Genomic DNA, 17,981 nt, shown 5'->3' on the forward strand with positions numbered 1-17,981 from the left:
ATCCCTGCCGCATTCCTGACCTTAGGGGGAAAGCTCTCAGTTTTTACCCATTGAGAATGATATTTGCTGTGGGTTTTTCATAGATGGCTTTTAGGATATTGAGGTAGGTACCCTCTATCCCTATACTCTGAAGAGTTTTGATCAAGAAAGAATGCTATACTTTGTCAAATGCTTTTTCTGCATCTATTGAGAGGATCATATGGTTCTTGTTCTTTCTTTTATTAATGTATTGTGTCACATTGATTGATGTGCGGATATTGAACCAACCTTGCAGCCCAGGGATAAATCCCACTTGGTCGTGGTGAATAATCCTTTTAATGTACTGTTGGATCCTATTGGCTAGTATTTTGGTGAGAATTTTGGCATCCATATTCGTCAAGGATATTGGTCTGTAATTCTCCTTTTTGATGGGGTCTTTGTCTGGTTTGGGGATCAAGGTAATGATGGCCTCATAAAACAAGTTTGGAAGTTTTCCTTCCATTTCTATTTTTTGGAACAGTTTCAGAAGAATAGGTATTAATTCCTCTTTAAGTGTTTGGTAGAATTCCCCTGGGAAGCCATCTGGCCCTGGGCTTTTGTTTTTTGGGAGATTTTTGATGACTGCTTCAATTTCCTTAGTGGTTATAGGTCTGTTCAGGTTTTCTATTTCTTCCTGGTTCAGTTTTGGTAGTTGATACATCTCTAAGAATGCATCCATTTCTTCCAGGTTATCTAATTTGCTGGCATAGAGTTGTTCATAATATGTTCTTATAATTGTTTGTATTTCTTTGGTGTTGGTTGTGATCTCTCCTCTTTCATTCATGATTTTGTTGATTTGGGTCATTTCTCTTTTCTTTTTGATAAGTCTGTCCAGGGGTTTATCAATCTTATTAATTCTCAAAGAACCAGCTCCTAGTGTCGTTGATCTGTTCTACTGTTCTTTTGGTTTTTATTTCATTGATTTCTGCTCTGATCTTTATTATTTCTCTTCTCCTGCTGGGTTTAGGCTTTATTTGCTGTTCTTTCTCTAGTTCCTTTAGGTGTAGGGCTAGGTTGTGTATTTGAGACCTTTCTTGTTTCTTGAGAAAGGCTTGTATTGCTATATACTTTCCTCTTAGGACTGCCTTTGCTGCATCCCAAAGATTTTGAACAGTTGTGTTTTCATTTTCATTGGTTTCCATGGATTTTTTAAATTCTTCTTTAATTTCCTGGTTGACCGATTCATTCTTTAGTAGGATACGCTTTAGCTTCCATGTATTTGAGTTCTTTCTGACTTTCCTCTTGTGATTGAGTTCTAGTTTCAAAGCATTGTGGTCTGAAAATAGGCAGGGAATGATCCCAATCTTTTGGTACCAGTTGAGACCTGATTTGTGACCTAGGATGTGATTGATTCTGGATCTAATGTTCCATGGGCACTAGAGAAGAATGTGTATTCCGTTGCTTTGGGATGGAATGTTCTGAATATATGTGTGAAGTTCATTTGGTCCAGTGTGTCATTTAAAGTCTTCATTTCCTTGTTGATCTTTTGCTTAGATGATCTGTCCATTTCAGTGAGGGGGGTGTTAAAGTCCCCCACTATTATTGTATTGTTGTTGATGTGTTTCTTTGCTTTTGTTAGTAATTGGCTTATATAATTGGCTGCTCCCATGTTAGGGGCATAGATATTTACAATTGTTAGATCTTCTTGATTGATGTGCGACCCTTTAAGTAGGATATAGTGTCCTTCCTCATCTCTTATTACAGTCTTTGGTTTAAAATCTAATTTGTCTGATATAAGGAGTGCCACCCCAGCTTTCTTTTGATGTCCATTAGCATGGTAAATTGTTTTCCACCCCCCACCTTCAATCTGGGGGTGTCTTTGGGTCTAAAATGAGTCTCTTGCAGACAGTATATGATGGGTCTTGTTTTTTTATCCAATATGATAACCTGTGTCTTTTGATTGGGGCATTTAGCCCATTTACATTCAGGGTAACTATTGAAAGATAGGAATTTAGTGCCACTGTATTGCCTGTAAGGTGACTGTTACTGTATATTGTCTGTGTTCCTTTCTGGTCTATGTTGCTTTTAGGCTCTCTCTTTGCTTAGAGGACCCCTTTCAAGATTTCCTGTAGGGCTGGTTTTGTGTTCGCAAATTCCTTTAGCTTTTTTTGTCCTGGAAGCTTTTTATTTCTCCTTCTATTTTCATTGACAGCCTAGCTGGATATAGTATTCTTGGCTGCATATTTTTCTCATGTAGTGCTCTGAATATATCCTGCCAGTCCTTTCTGGCCTGCCAGGTCTTTGTGGATAGGTCTGTTGCCAATCTAATGTTTCTACCACTGTAGGTTACATATCTCTTCTCCCGAACTGTTTTCAGGATTGTCTCTTTGTCTCTGAGACTCATAAGTTTTACTATTATATGTCAGGGTGTTGACCTATTTTTATTGCTTTTGGGAGTGGTTCTCTGTGCTTCCTGGATTTTAATGCCTGTTTCCTTCCCCAAATTAGGGAAGTTCTCTGCTATAATTTGCTCCAATATACCTTCTGCCCCTCTCTCTCTTTCTTCTTCTTCTGGGATCCCAATTATTCTAATGTTGTTTCATCTTATAGTATCGCTTATCTCTCAAATTCTGCCCTCGTGATCCAGTAGTTGTTTATCTCTCTTTTTCTCAGCTTCTTTATTTTCCATCATTTGGTCTTCTATATCACTGATTCTCTCTTCTGCCTCATTTATCCTAGCAGTTACAGCCTCCATTTTTGATTGCACCTCATTAATAGCCTTTTTGATTTCGACTTGGTTAGATTTTAGTTATTTTATTTCTCCAGAAAGGGTTTCTCTAATAACTTCCATGCTTTATTCAAGTCCCACTAGTATCTTTAAAATCATCATACTGAACTCTAGTTCCAACGTCTTACTAATGTCCGTATTAAGTAGGTCCCTGGCAGTCGGTCCTGCCTCTTGTTCTTTTAGTTGAGGTGATTTTTTCCATCTTGTCATTTTGTCCAGAGGAGAATAGATGAATGAGAGAACAAAATGCTAACAGGGTAACAACGTCCCCAGAAAATATACACTAAACAAATCAGAAAAGACCTGAAACTGGGGGAAAAGAAAGGGAAAGAAAGAGAAAAGAAGAAAAAAAGAAAAAAGAAAAAGATAAAAACAAACAAAAACAAAACAAAACAACCAGAATATAATCAAATATGATCAGGCTGGTGCATTGATCAGTGCCACACACTAGATTTTGGGCGTATTTTGGTCTATTAGAAGAAAGTGCCTCCCAAAATTTTAATGAAAGAAAAACTTATATATGTACAAAAATAAGGGTTAATATGATGAAGGGATGGAATATGACTGTAAAGATGAACATTGTAAAATATTTTATAAAAGGAATTGATAAGAAGTTGGTTGAAAAAAGAAAGAAGAGGATTTTTTTTTAAAAAAGGGAGAGAATGTGATCAGGCAGGAGACTAGAACAAAGCCATACACTAGAGATTTAGGGTATATTTTGATCTGTTAGAAGAAACTGTATCTCAAAATTTTAAGGAGAGAACAACTTATATATATATACCAAAAATAAGGGTAACTACTATGAAGGGATAGAATAGGACTCTAAAAATGAAAAATAAAATGTATTTTTAAAAAAGGGGTTCGATAAGATGTTGTCTGAAAAGGGGAAAAAGAAAAATTCAAAAAAAAAAGTTAAAAAAAGTAACTTTGAAAGACTAAAGAATCATGGTAAAAAAGCCATGGATTCTATGTGCAGTATTCCCCTACCACTGGAGTTCTGCCATTCTCATTGATGGGTAAACTTGGTCTTGGCTGGCTGTTCTCGCTGATCTTCTGGGGGACGGGCCTGTTGCCATGGTTCCCAAATGTCTTTGCCGGAGGCAGAATTGCCTGGCCCTTGCTGGGTAGGGCTAAGTCATCTGCTCGGGTTTGCTCTGATAACTTTTGTTCCCTGCAAACTTTCCTTCCAGCTTTGGAGGCCGAGACTGAAAATGGCGGCCTCCCAATCTCCGCCCTGGAGGAGCCAATAACTTGGGGCCCTACTCCTCAGTGCACCCCCAGAGAAAAGCAGTCAGTCACTCCCGTCTCCCCAGTCTCTGGCTGCACTCCGTGCTCACCGGGCCTGTGACCCAGCATTTCTATCTCTGGCTAACGACCCCGTGTGGAGTCTCCAAACCCAGCAGATCCCTGCGGTGCACTCCTGCACCGCTCCTCCTGGGGAAGGAAGGGGAGTCTCCCCGGATCTGCCGCTTGTTGGGTCCCTGCTGGAGGAGCAGTGGCCTGACTGTGCTGCGGATCACAGTTTAGGCAACCCTGAGCTGAGAGCCTGCGCCTCGGCTCCGTCTCTGCGGCTGGCTTCCCCGCTCCGATACTTGCAAGCTGTGCCGCACTCAGGCACCCCTGGTCTTTCTGTGACTCCGAGGGTCCTGAGACCACACTGTCCCATGAGGGTTCCACCCCCCGCTTAGCCACTGGAGCGACGTCCCTCAGTGGAGCCGACTTCTAAAAGTTCCGATTTTGTGCTCCGTGGCTCTATTACTTGCCAGTAGTGGCTGATGGAGGCCCCCTGCCCCGCCGTCTATCCTCCCGTATATCGCCTCGGATTCACTTCTCCGCACGTCCTATGTTCCAGAAAGTGGTCGCTTTTCTGTTCAGAGAGTTGTTGCTATTCTTTTCTTCGATCTCCTGTTGAGTTCATAGGTGTTCAGAATGGTTTGATCTATATCCAGCTGAATTCCTGGGACCAGACGAAATCCAGGTCTCCTACTCCTCTGCCATCTTGCTCCTCTCCCTTCTTGTGTATTTCATATATTAAAACAACATATACTGTGAGGAAATAGCATGCACCACCAAACTCCTTATAAAGTTATAGATTAGGAACTCTGATGTGGGATAACTCAAGGCTGAAATAATGCTTAGTTCTCAAAGCTATTTGGGTACAAACACATATCTCGAATGATTAAAGTTCTTGATGTTCTCTACTTAAAGAACTAAACACAAATCTATGGTTATCAAAAACTACTTTGAGTGAACCAAGCATGCTGGGAAATTCCTTTCTACCAAAGAACACATACTTCTTATTGTTGGTGAATAGCCCAGCAAGTTGGATGACTTTTCATTTGACTGATAGGCTACTTAGTCTTTTGTTTTTAGCCAGTGTATTCAGTCGGGAACAAGACAGTGCTCCATCTTTAAAGAAACTAACACTTTACTGAATTAATACCAGGGGCCTATCCTCAAATAAATAAGCCTTTTTCTATTTTCCATTCTTCTTTTTCAGCAATCTGTAAAACTCCACCATCTAGTTGAGTCACATAATAGCATTACAGTCTCTGTATGTGGGAGAAAAGGTAAGTCTCATTATTTTAGATCTATGTGTGTTCATATGGAATCAAAACAGGATTTAAATTTGTATCTCTGTTTCTACTACTCTCATCTTCATATGCATTTTTTTCTGTACATTTACTTAAAGAGATGAGGTCCTTGAGACATTTTCATCCTAAAAAAACTTTATTGAGGTAAAATTGACATATAATTAATGGAACCAGTTTAAAATGTACAATTTGATAGATTTTGACTTATGTATATCCATGTAACTATCCATGAAACCATCACCACAATAAAGATAATGACTATCCATTACCCCCAAAGGTTGCCTTGTGCCTGTTTGTAATCATTCTTTTCAACCTCTCTCTCCCCATGGCCATCCTCAGGCAACCACTTTACATGTTTACAATTTTATATAAATGGTTGTACACTAGGCATTTTTTGTCTTTTATAACATATTCAGGTTAATTTTACAGGGGTCAAAGTTCCTAATTATTTTTAAATGCGTCCTTTTGTTAAAGTATGTCAATAGTTTATTCCTTTTTATTCCTGAGTAGAATCCCAGTGTATGGATAGACTAGTTTGTACATCCATTCACCTACTGATGGAAATTTGGGTTGTTCCTAGTATTAAGCTATTACAAAAAATGCCTCAATGAAAATTTGGGTTCAAGTCTTTGCATGGACATACACTTTCATTTTGTACGGGAAAATACATAACTGTGGAATGGCTGGGTCATATGGACAGGTAAATGTTTAACTTTTTAAGAAACTGCCAAACTGTTTTCCATAGTGTTTGTATCAGTTTACATTTTTACTAATATGAGAATTGCAGTTGCTCCACATTCTTGTCTACACTTGGTAGTCAGTTTTATAAAATTTTAGCCATTTTAACAGATGTGTAGTGGGATGTTATTGTAGTTTTAATTTGAATTTCCCTAATGACTAATGGCACTGACCATCTTTTCAAGTGCTTATTTTCTACTTATATATCCTCTTTGGTGAAGTGTCCAAATCTTTTGCTTATTAGGTTGTTTTCTAATTATTAACTTTTGAGAAGTTCTTTCTATATTCTGAATCCAAATCCTTTATCACAAGTATGATTTGCAAAGCTCTTCTCTCACTCTATGACTTATCTTTTCCATTCTTTTTACAGTGTCTCCCAAAGGGTGGATATTTCTACTTTTGTTAAAGTCAAGTTTATCAGATTTTCCTTCTGTGGATCTTGCTTTTTGTGTCATATCTAAGACATTTTTGCCTAATCCAAGGTTATTAAGCTTTTCTATGGTGTCCAAATGTAAATAAATGCTTAATATGTAAGTTCTTAATGAATATCTATTCAATAAATTGAGGTTAGGTACTTTTTGAGATTCAAAAATGCATTTTTTATAACAATACGATAGGAAAATATTGGTTAAATTCTGCATAGAATGAGTTCATCGAATCCTTCTCAATATGAAGGGTTACAAGCTGGAGCCTTACTTGGGAATCCTACACATCTGGGAAACTTGTTAATGGTTAGGGTAGATTGAACAGATTTAACAGTATTTAACAACTTTGTTGCATAGGAAGGTGGGGAGTACAAAGTAGGGAATTTTCCTAAAGGATTGATTAGTCTGATCAATGCATTTTATCAAGAAATGATCCACAGTTTTCAAAATGAGATAGTAATTATGAATATAGCCTGGTGGATATAATTCTAATCTTTCTTTATCCAATGCTATGAACATATCTATCTGGTTCCCAGGAGTGAGGGCTATAATTAACAACTGCAACAGATATTTTCCTATAATACAAAGAAGCAAACAACAATCTATAAAATTTGTAGCCCAAGCAGAAATGATTTGGGTTCCAGGATCAAAATGTCACATAAAATATAGTGATGCCCCTTCTCACACTTCATCTCAGACCTCCAAGAAATGGGGTTCATTACAAAAGGGAAATGTCCTGCATGAGAGAGAGAGAGAGAGACACATTCAGATCAAATCAAGTGTTGCCTTTTTGTTTTAACAGTTGGTTAGCAAAACCTAGGCTGTTTGCTTAGCTTTATTTACTTATGGTGGCTAAGAGTTTGTGGTTGCTACTGGAAAATTAGGTGCTTAGTAGGGTTTATAACCAAATTAGCTTTGGTGAGTAGAGAAATTTTTTTTTTATATATTTTTATTAAAAGAGAGAAAGATAGCCAAAAAGGGAACACAAGCAGGGGGAGTGGGCAGAGGGAGAAACAGGCTTCCAGCTGAGCAGGGAGCCTGATGGGGCTCGATCCAGGACCCTGGGATCATGACCTAAGCTGAAGGCAGGTGCTTAATGACTGAGCCACCCAGGCGCCCTGAGGAATATGTTTTTGAACTCATAAATAACCGGCAGCACTGCCACCTAGTCCTCCTTTTTTTTTTTTTTTTTAAAGATTTTATTTATTTATTTGACAGAGAGAGCAGGAGAGTGGCAGAAGGAGAGGGAGAAACAGGCCCCCTGTCAAGTAGGGAGCCCCATCACTGCCACCTATTCCTTTCATGAGACTATTGTTGAAGTCCTTGGTGGTTAGCTGATAACCATGAGAGTATTGTTTTGTTTATTTCTCCAGGTGTAAAAGGCCTTCTCCAGACTAGACATCATTAGTGAGCCTTCTAATGGACAAATATACTTGCAATCTTTCAGGACAATTCTTTGCTTCCTACTATAAATTAGCATAGATCTGGTCTTCTAGTTATTTCTCCCTTCAGGCGCAAGAGGAAAGGTAGTGTAGTAGGTGGAGTTCTGCCCACTGTGAAGGTTTTCTTCTCCATAGTTATTCTGGGACTCTTAAGCCAGGATCTAATACCATGAAATGTTTGGGATTCTTTTTTGTCTATTAATGGCCATAAAAAACTTCATCTGAGGTCTTAGATGTACATTGAGAAAGAGACAACAGAATGACAGAATTGGGAAGACATGTTGTTGGGAGGTGAAAAAACTGTTCTTGAAATTCACTTGGACTTTCAACATCTGTTTAGGTCTTACTTTGTGTATAACTCTTCTACTTGATAATTGACTGCTGTTGGGAACTCATAATTTATATGGCCAGTCATATCAGATAATGGTAAATTCATGATAGGTGGGTATTCTCCCTGAGAGATTAATAGCAACAAACAAAAAACAAACACTACATTGTTTTCTAGAATGTTCAAAGTTTTAGGTTTCACATTTAGATCTATAATGTATTCTGAAGTTTTTTTAAATTGATGTTCATTCTTTGCAAATAGACATTCAAATGTTCCAGTACCATTTGTTGAAAAGACTATCCTTTCTCCACTGAGTTGCCTTTGCATCTTGGTCAAAAATCAGTTGCTCATACACAGGTGGAACTGTTTCTGGACTCCCTATTCTATTCTACTGATCTATCTGCTTGTCTTTATACCAGTGCCACCATATGGCTTTATAATATTATTTAACTAAGCTAATGGTAGTCCTTTAGCTTTGTTCTTCTTTTTCAGTGTTGCTTTGGTGATATTGGGACCTTTGACTTTAGAACCAACCTGTCAATTTCTAATAAGAAAAAACATGATGAGATTTTGATTAGGATTGTGCTGGATCTATAGATCCATAATTTGTGGAAATTTGTGGAAAATTGACATATTAATAAGTTTGGGTCTTCTGACTTATGGATATAGTATGTATCTACATTATTCAATCTTGGTTAATTTGGTCTTTGATTTCTCTCAGCGATGTTTTGCAGTTTTTGGTGTATGGGTCTTATACACTCTAAGATGCATTCCTAAATATTTCATGATTTTGATGCTATTGTGAATGGTATTTTTAAATGTATATGTTCAATTGTTCATTTGCTAGTAGTTTTTTCAAATGCATGTGATGATTAGTCTCTGTAGACTGTCATGTCTGTATTCTGAAGTTAGGGAGACCTCTGGATTTTGTCTGGGTTCCCCCTCCTTGCACAGTGGCCTGGGAACTCTCTAAGGGCAGTAAGCTGAGCAATTGTAGGGCACCTTCCCTTGTTTCCTGTCTGTTGTTGTTTATGTTCAGTGTTTAAAACCATTGTTTCATATATTTTGTATGGTTTTGGTTGTTTCAGATGGGAAGATAAATCTGCTCCTTTTTACTACATCTTGGCTGGAAGTAAAACTTCACCTTTTAAAAATACCCTGATCATTTTCTTGCTTAACTTTTTGTGATGAAACATTTTGCATACATATAACAATGGGGAGAATACGATAATGAAACCCCATGTAGCTATCACTCAGACTCAACAATTATCAACAGTTTTCCTCCCTCACTCTGGATTATTTTGGAACTATCCCAGATATCATATAATTTCATTTGAAAAAAATTCAGTATATATAAAATATAAAGATTCCTTTTTAATTCCTTTACCTAAAAAAACTAAAATAACTCCGTAATTTAAAAAATCAATTATATAGAAGGGTTTGAATTTTCTCAATTGAATCACAAGTGTGGGTTTATACATGTATATGTATTTTCATATCAGGATCCAAATAAAGTCCACATACTGCAATTAGTTGATAAGTCTCAAGTTGAACTCTACACGTTCCCTCCTTTATATCTTACTTTTTTCCTTGCAAATTTTTTGTTGAAGAAAGTAAGAGGTTCATCCTATGGGTTCTACTGTTTGGATTATATTGATTACATATTCATAAAGTTATTTAACATGATTTTCTATAGCTTGCACTTCCCGTAAATTGGTCGTTAGATCTGGGGCTTGAGTTTTTGGCAAGAATACTTCATAGTTGATATCGCATACTTCCAAAGGGTGGTACGTACTATCTGACTATCTTCTTTTTGTGATTTTAGCAGACATAAATGTTTATGATCTAGATTAACTATTTCATTAGAAGTTTCCTAATTTCTACTTCTATCATACCATCTTCACATACTAAGTGGAGTATTTCTATAAAGAAAAACACCCTCCTCAAATATTTTATTACCCTGAGATTCAGTTTGTTTAAGAAAGACAGGATTAATATTTGATTATTTACTTTTATGTACCAGCTTTCAAAATAATGGGTTGATCCTCTAGCATTATCCAAAGGACTTTTTAGAGTCATTATGACTTCATATGGGTTGGCACATTTCCATCCATGGCAATTTTTATTCTTTACTGTGCTCAAATGGTCTCATCTTTGGCCATTGAGTGCCTCCTCAGGTTGGCTTCTGAATTCTTTTGCTGTGACCCCAGTAGTCTTTAAAAGTTTTATTGCTTTCTGATATGATATGATATTCCAAACTTACCTTGTACAATTCCTGCTCCAAACCTGGACACATCCATTTTTCCCAAGAGCTCTTAGATATGGTTAGAGACCTCAACCAGAGCACTCAGAGTGCTCATTTCTACCGTGTTAGTCACTATTGCTTGGCCTTTTCAGAAGACAGACCTAGTCTTCCGATATTTCTTTTTAGAGAGGGAGAGAGAAAGGGTGGGGGAGGGGCAGAGGGAGAGAGAATTTTAAGCAGGCTCAATGCCCAGCACAGAGCTGACAGGGGGCTCGATCTCACAACCCTGAGATCATGACCCGAGTCGTAATCAAAGAGTCGGATGCTTAACTAATAATCACCCAGGACCCCATCTTCTGACATTTCTAATTCAAGTTTAGGACTATGGGCTTTTTACTTAACTTTGTTGATTTTACTTTTGTCTCTCCTTTATCTCAAAAGTTGCAATTCTCAATGACAGCAACCAATTACTCATTTGCTCTATACCTCATACACAGTAATCTCAGAGTTGAAAGCCAAAACACCTGGGAGGAATATAATTCCTAAAGACAATTTGAGATTTTGGAAGGCAGCTATGCTCACCACTATACCACCAACGCCAGCTTGACAATTTGAGATTTTGTTGGAGTTCTTTTCCCTTGTTTGTGATATACCATATGAAATGTACAAATTATACTTTTTAAAAAAACTTATGTTTCAAAGTTACTCAGAATGGTTCTTCTCTCTATGGTTATGCCAGCAACTCAATAAATTCATCTCATTCATTTTGCCTTAGATTTTTAGTGTTAACTTTTCAAATATATTTTTGTATTAGTTTATGTAGGTATTATACACAAATATATATTATATAAAGTATATAATTATAAATTAGTAAAATTTTATATTAAATATATAAATTATTTAAAATATATACTATATAAAATCATATAAAATATCTACATGGTTCAAAAGTTAAATCTGTAAGTCAAAACATTCAGGAGAGCTTTGCTCCTATCCCTCTTTTCTCTACCTTGTGCACTCACTCTCTCTATAAGACTCATTTTTGTTTGTTTTTGATTTATTCTTACATTTAAAAAATACAGAGAAATTATATATAACATCCATATCTACATAATATATATACAGAATAGTGTATATATTTACACAACTGCTTAGATAATAGGGGTATACCATACACGTTTAGCTCATATTTGCTGTTATGTTTGCTTTACATGCTTTTTTTTTAAAATATTGAGACATGGTTGACATACTATGTCATATTAGTTCAGGTGTATTTACATACTTAACTATGTTTCCTAGAGATTCTTTCATAGCGGGATATATAAATTTTTTTTGCTCATTATTTCAGCTTTCTAGTACTTTTGTGTATGGAGGAACATTGTTTATTCAATCATTTCTCTATTTTTTTTTTAAAGATTTTATTTATTTATTTTGACAGAGGGAGACACAGTGAGAGAGGGAACACAAGCAGAGGGAGTGGGAGAGGGAGAAGCAGGCTTCCCGCGGAGCAGGGAGCCTGATGCGGGGCTCGATTCCAGGACCCTGGGATCATGACCTGAGCCGAAGGCAGATGCTTAACGACTGAGCCACCCAGGCGCCCCCAATCATTTCTCTATTGAAGGATTTTATTTTTTAGTTTTTTACTATTACAGATAGTGCTATAATAAAAAGGCTTGTGCATATATCTGTCTTTTCTTATTTCCGCCAGTCTATCTTTGGCATAGATTTCCAGAAGTAAAATTGCTGAGTTAAAGAATAAATGCATGTATGTACTTTTGCTAGATAGATATAGCCAAATTTCTTTCCATGGAGATTGTACCAGCTTGCATTTGTGCCAGAAATGCGTGTTTCCTCATAGCCTTGTCGACAGAATATGCTGGCAAACCTTTAGGTTTTTCTAATTAGCTAGGTGGGCAATGTTAGATGTATTTCCTTTTTTCTTTTTTTAGGAAATAACTTAAAACTTACAGAAAAGTTGCAAGAATAATTCAAATAACTTTTTCCCTGAGCCATTTGAGAGTAAGTTGCCAACATATAGCTCTATGACTCCTACATATTTTAGTGTATATTTCTTTTTTTTTTCTTAAAGATCTTATTTATTTATTTGATAGAGAGATAGCGAGAGCAGGAACACAAGCAGGGGGAGTGGGAGAGGCAGAAGCAGGCTTCCCTCTGAGCAGAGAGCCCAATGCAGGGCTCGATCCCAGGACCCTGGGATCATGAGCTGAGCCAAAGGCAGACGCTTAATGATTGAGCCACCCAGGCGCCCCTATTTTAGTGTATATTTCTTAAAGACAAGGACATTCTCCTACATAAATGACAGTGTAGCCATTAATATCAAGAAGTTAATATTGACATATTAATAGCAACTGATGCTCAGACCCCACTCAAGTTCTGCCAGTGGTCTTAATAATGTTCTTTACAAGAAAGGATTTGGAATTACACAATAGCATTGTTAGACACATCTCTTTAATCTTTAATCTTTCCTTGACTTCATGACCTTGACTCCTTTCACTCTGGTTACTTTGTGGAATGTCTCTCAATTTGGATTTGTCTGTTATTTCCTCATAGTTAAATTCAGGTTATGCACTTTTGGCTGGAATATCATAGAAGTGATGCCATGTCCTCATTGTTTCCTCTCAGGTGGTACATAATTTAAATTTGTTGTATTACTGGTGATGTTAACTTGGATCACTTAATTAAATAGTATCTGCCAGGTTTCTCCATTGTAAATTTACTCTTTTGCCCTTTGTAATTAATAGTTATTTTGTTGAGAGATACTTTGAGACTATATAAACAAGCCACCCTCATTAAATTTACCTACTAGTTGTACATTGCTATTTCTTGGCTAAATTATTACTTTGATAGTTGCCAAATGGTGATTTTCTAATTGTATCTTTTCTCCTACATTAATTGTAATTTTACTGTAAGAAAAAGCTATCTTTTCTCCCCATTTATTTATCCATTTACTTATGTCATATGGACTCATGAATTCCTATTTTATTTTATGGGTTATAGTTCATTTATCATCATTTACTGTAATGCTCAAATCATTACAGATTTAGGGAGTGAGAGCCCCTTAAGTTGGCTTTGATGTTTCTTCTATCTGTCTCCATCTTTCCTTGAGCGCTTTTTTACTTAATGGAGCAACAAAATGTTTTAGCTTATATCATACTTCTCTTGGCCCAGCCTTGTAACCAGCCATTTCCTTAAGGAACCCTGATTCTTTTTTGGGGAGGAGGAATAGAATTTAGAAACCAAAATTTGGGCACTAGATATGCACATTATTATTTGGGTTTCATGGCTCCTAGGCCCTCTCAGACAACATAAAAAAAGACAAGCAAACATATATGTGTGTATTCTCATATACATATTCATTTACATCTATATTATTTTTCTATTTATCTATTGAAAACTGTCAATTTACATTGTTGTCTCCAATTCTAATCCAATACCACAGAGTTCAGTCTAGTTTTATTTCCATCTATATTTGTAACTTCCTTTCTTCATGAGAAACCTGGCTCTCATTAGCCTCATTATATTACTTATTCTATCAATCCCTGCTGAGTGTAACCCATCATCTATCATTACTGATGCTTTCCCCCACTTCCATGTAGACATATTTTTCACTGCTTGAACTCCAACATCCCACACCAGGCCACTGTCAACATGGGGGCCCTTCTCTCCCTCCTTGGGCTCTGACCCCCTGCACCATGCCATGTGAACACCTGTCCATCCTTGTTAGGCTCCAAAACCTGCAGCAGGCTGCCACCCACATCCCCAACCTTCTGCAAGGATGCCTAGCTTGTTTAACCTCGATAGCTTTGGGACTGAGCAAGGAAGGAAAGAAATACAAGAAAGCAGACAGGAAGAAAGGAAGGAAAGAAGGCAGTTAGGAAGGAAGGAATTTTCAATTTTTAAGTTCAAATGTTTAATATGTTGCTTGAATTGTGTGTGTGCTTGCACATTTGTGAACTGCTAACATCTCTAGCAATTTTGCTATAGTCATTTGCTATACATCTCTTTTTTTAAGAGTTCTTTATACATTAGGAATATTAATCTTTTGTAATGTAATGTAAGTTTCAAACATGTTTTCTGAATTTGTCTTTAGTTTTTTTCTGTTTATTTATTGTTTTACCATACAAAGGTTTTTATTTTATGTAATCTGTTATTTTTTTCTTATTGTTTCCAGATTTCAAATCGATGTTGAGGGACAGCTTTCTTTTTAAAAATGCCCTGGTTGCTTTTTCATTGATTTCCAATTAAGGTAGTTGTTGGACTATGTTTCTGTGGGAAAAAAATCTGACTTGACTCTGCCATCTCACACTTTCAGCTGGAGTCCAAGAGCTGGAATCACGCTTCCTGGTACCTGGAGATCTATTAGTTTTGACAGCGAACAAAGTGCAAATGCCATGTGATGCCATCCTGATTGATGGCAGCTGTGTGGTAGATGAAGGCATGCTGACAGGTATGGTTCTGTCTCACGACTTACAGCCTCCGTAAGCTCTCCTGGGTTCCTCCTCTATCTGAACAACGATGGCAAAGCACGGGGCTGCTATGGCACCTTCCCACTCCCACAAGTCTTACTTGACTGTCCTGCTCTGGATGGTTCTGAGGGTTCAAATTAAAGCTGCTTTCTATGTGCTAAGTTTGATACAGTTGTAACTTTCTGAGAGCTTAGCATTTTCTTCTTGAAGGAAGGGTATTACAACCCTGTCATTTTACTTTAAAAGGTTGTGGAGGTCATTAGATGTTTCAGAATCATCTGTGACTTTTATGTTTAGTGTTTTCATATAAAATATATCTTCAGATAAACTTGGAGGATGATGACATCCTGTTGATGTCATCTAGAAACGCAGAAGGTCAAATCCAAGCTCTTTCTGGCTTGGCTTGACCATGTTGAAAAGTTCATGACACAGGATTTGGCACATCTGCTACTATGAAAATACACACTGGGAATTTTGGACTACCTATATTTCATTTTTAAATAGCATGCTGGAGCTGGGAGGGACCTTAGAGGTCACTGCATCTCATGGATATGGAAGCTGAGGTCTAGAGAGGAGAAGTTACTTGTTCAAGGTCACAGTGCTTTGAGTTCTCACGCATACATATGAGGAGATGTTTTGTCAACATTTCTGTAAGATAAAGAAGAATCATAAAGTCTTTTTCACAGGTGGACTAGGGGGTTGAGAAGACACATTGATATACTGTGGTTCCCGTGAAAGCCCAAATTGAATCCATTTCTCCTGGGCAGCCCAGGAAGGCATGAAATAAGAGACAAGAACACACATCTTTCTTCTATTAACTTTACCAAAAATATATTTTTAAAAATATTTTATTTATTTATTTGACAGAGAGAGAGAGCAAGAGAGGCGACACAAGCAGGGGGAGTGGGAGAGGGAGAAGCAGGCTTCCCGCTGAGCAGGGAGCCCGATGTGGGACTCAGTCCCGGGACCCTGGGATCATGACCTGAGCCGAAGGCAGATGTTTGACAACTGAGCCACCCAGGTGCCCCCCCAAAATATTTTTTAAATGTGTGGCAGGCCAGGTTTCTTACTATAAGGAACACATAGATTTGTAAAAATCCCTTAGTGCTGGGACTCTTGCAATACTAAGGACCATTTTCCTGCAAAAGTGCGGAATATATACCTGACTTTGTACTGCCCACTCTGCAAAGACCAGTGGAAGGTTTACAAGGTTTGTTTCTCAGAACAGGCCCTAATTATTTCCATAACTTCATTCACCACCTTGTATTAGCACTTCAACCTGCTTCAGTCTGTCCCCACTGCATGGCAAAAGTCACCCATGTCCCAGTTGCCAAATCCAAAGGATTCTTCAGATTTCTTTTCTTATGGGCCTCTCTGCTGCTTTTGACTATTCTGACCATCTCTTCCTTTGGAAAACTCTCTTCTCCCTAATTTTCCAAGACAGCCTATCTCTCCAAGTTCTTCTACCACTGATGACACCATCCAGTGTCCTATGCTGCTTCTCCTTCCCCATACTCTTGATTGTTGGTGCTGCTCAGAGCTATGTCCTAGCCCTATCCTCTTCTACCCTCACATGTGGTCCCTAAGTAATCTCATCTCTCCCATGGCTTTAATCATGGTCTGCAAGGTAGTGAATCTGACTAAATGTCTCTGGTCAAGACCTCTCCCCTGAACTCCAGACCCAAATAAATAAATGCAAGACATCTCAGCAGAGCCATTCCACAAGGCATCTCCAACTCATGGTGACCATAAGGCAATTCTTCCTTCCTCCTATAATCCCTATGTTGATGACTACCACCACCCTCTGCTCATTCTCCCAAGTTGGAAACCAGGAAGCCATTTTGAATTTCTCTGTCCCTATGACCTGCCAAGATAAAAACTCCCCAAGTTTTGTAACTTCTCGCCTCCTTATTTCTCAAATCCAGCACTTCCTCTCTACTCCCACTGCCAACTGCCGTAGTTCAGATCTCGTTCTCTCCAACTGGATGTCCAGCCTCCAACCTCACTAGACTTCAATCCACTCCCATACAGCAGAGTGCTCTCTCTTATACACAAATATGATGTTAGTCTCCTGAATAAAGCAGTGAAATATCTCCCCACCCCCTTCTGCCACTAATGCCTACAAAAACCATTTAAACACTTAAATATGTACACTTGGGCCCTCCATGCTTTGACTCCTACACAGCTCTCATGGCCACTCACTCCCCAACACCCCACATTCTGGATTGCACAACTTGCTATTCCCTACATAGCTATTTCTAGCCTTTTTAAGCATCCATGTGTGATGTTACAAAACTTATAGTATTTATAATTCATTATACTTATTTGCCTGGACTATAAATCTCCTAAAAACAAGAACCATATTTCTTTCTCCTTGTATCCCTAAAACCTAGGGTTGTCCTTGCCTCCATGGCAAGCTTAGAACAAATGTCTGCCACATGCTGAGTGAGGGCATGCATGATTCAAAAGAGTGAAGGCTCCTCACCTCACAAAATGAGATGCTCGTTTTCTATAGGAGAAAGTATTCCAGTGACTAAAACTCCATTACCCAAGACGGAGAGCTCTGAGCCCTGGAAAACACAGAGTGAAGCAGACTATAAATGGCATGTCCTCTTCTGTGGGACAGAGATTATCCAAGCCAGGGGAGCCTGTTCTGGGACCGTGAGAGCGGTGGTGCTGCAGACTGGTGAGTTACCAGCTCTTCTTTTGTCTTGTTACTTTTTTTTTTTTTTTTTTTAAGATTTTATTTATTTGACAGACAGAGAGATAGCTAGAGCAGGAACACAAGCAGGGGGAGTGGGAGAGGGAGAAGCAGACTCCCTGTTGGGCAGGGAGCCCGATGTGAGACTCGATCCCAGCACCCTGGGATCATGACCCGAGCCGAAGGCGGACGCTTAACGACTGAGCCACCCAGGCGCCCCTTGTCTTGTTACTTTAATGACATATTTCTGCTTCATTTATCTAGTGCCTTAAATT

At 38.1% G+C, this 17,981-nt stretch overlaps 1 protein-coding gene across 1 annotated transcript in view; it reads left to right on the top strand.

The window, feature by feature from the left end:
- ATP13A4 (ATPase 13A4) overlaps nucleotides 1-17,981 on the top strand; it is a 129,108-nt gene that overhangs the window by 63,762 nt on the left and 47,365 nt on the right. Inside the window, exons 8-10 of the mRNA XM_064575605.1 lie at nucleotides 5,247-5,316; nucleotides 14,852-14,986; nucleotides 17,521-17,691. Of these exons, the coding sequence (XP_064431675.1) occupies nucleotides 5,247-5,316; nucleotides 14,852-14,986; nucleotides 17,521-17,691 (376 nt within the window). The remainder of the gene's footprint in view (nucleotides 1-5,246; nucleotides 5,317-14,851; nucleotides 14,987-17,520; nucleotides 17,692-17,981) is intronic.

This window comes from Mirounga angustirostris, unplaced genomic scaffold (genome assembly GCF_029215605.1).
Source record: "Mirounga angustirostris isolate CCGP_5_RB_7025 unplaced genomic scaffold, mMirAng1.0.hap1 SCAF_1, whole genome shotgun sequence".
Taxonomy (NCBI): Eukaryota; Metazoa; Chordata; class Mammalia; order Carnivora; family Phocidae; genus Mirounga; species Mirounga angustirostris.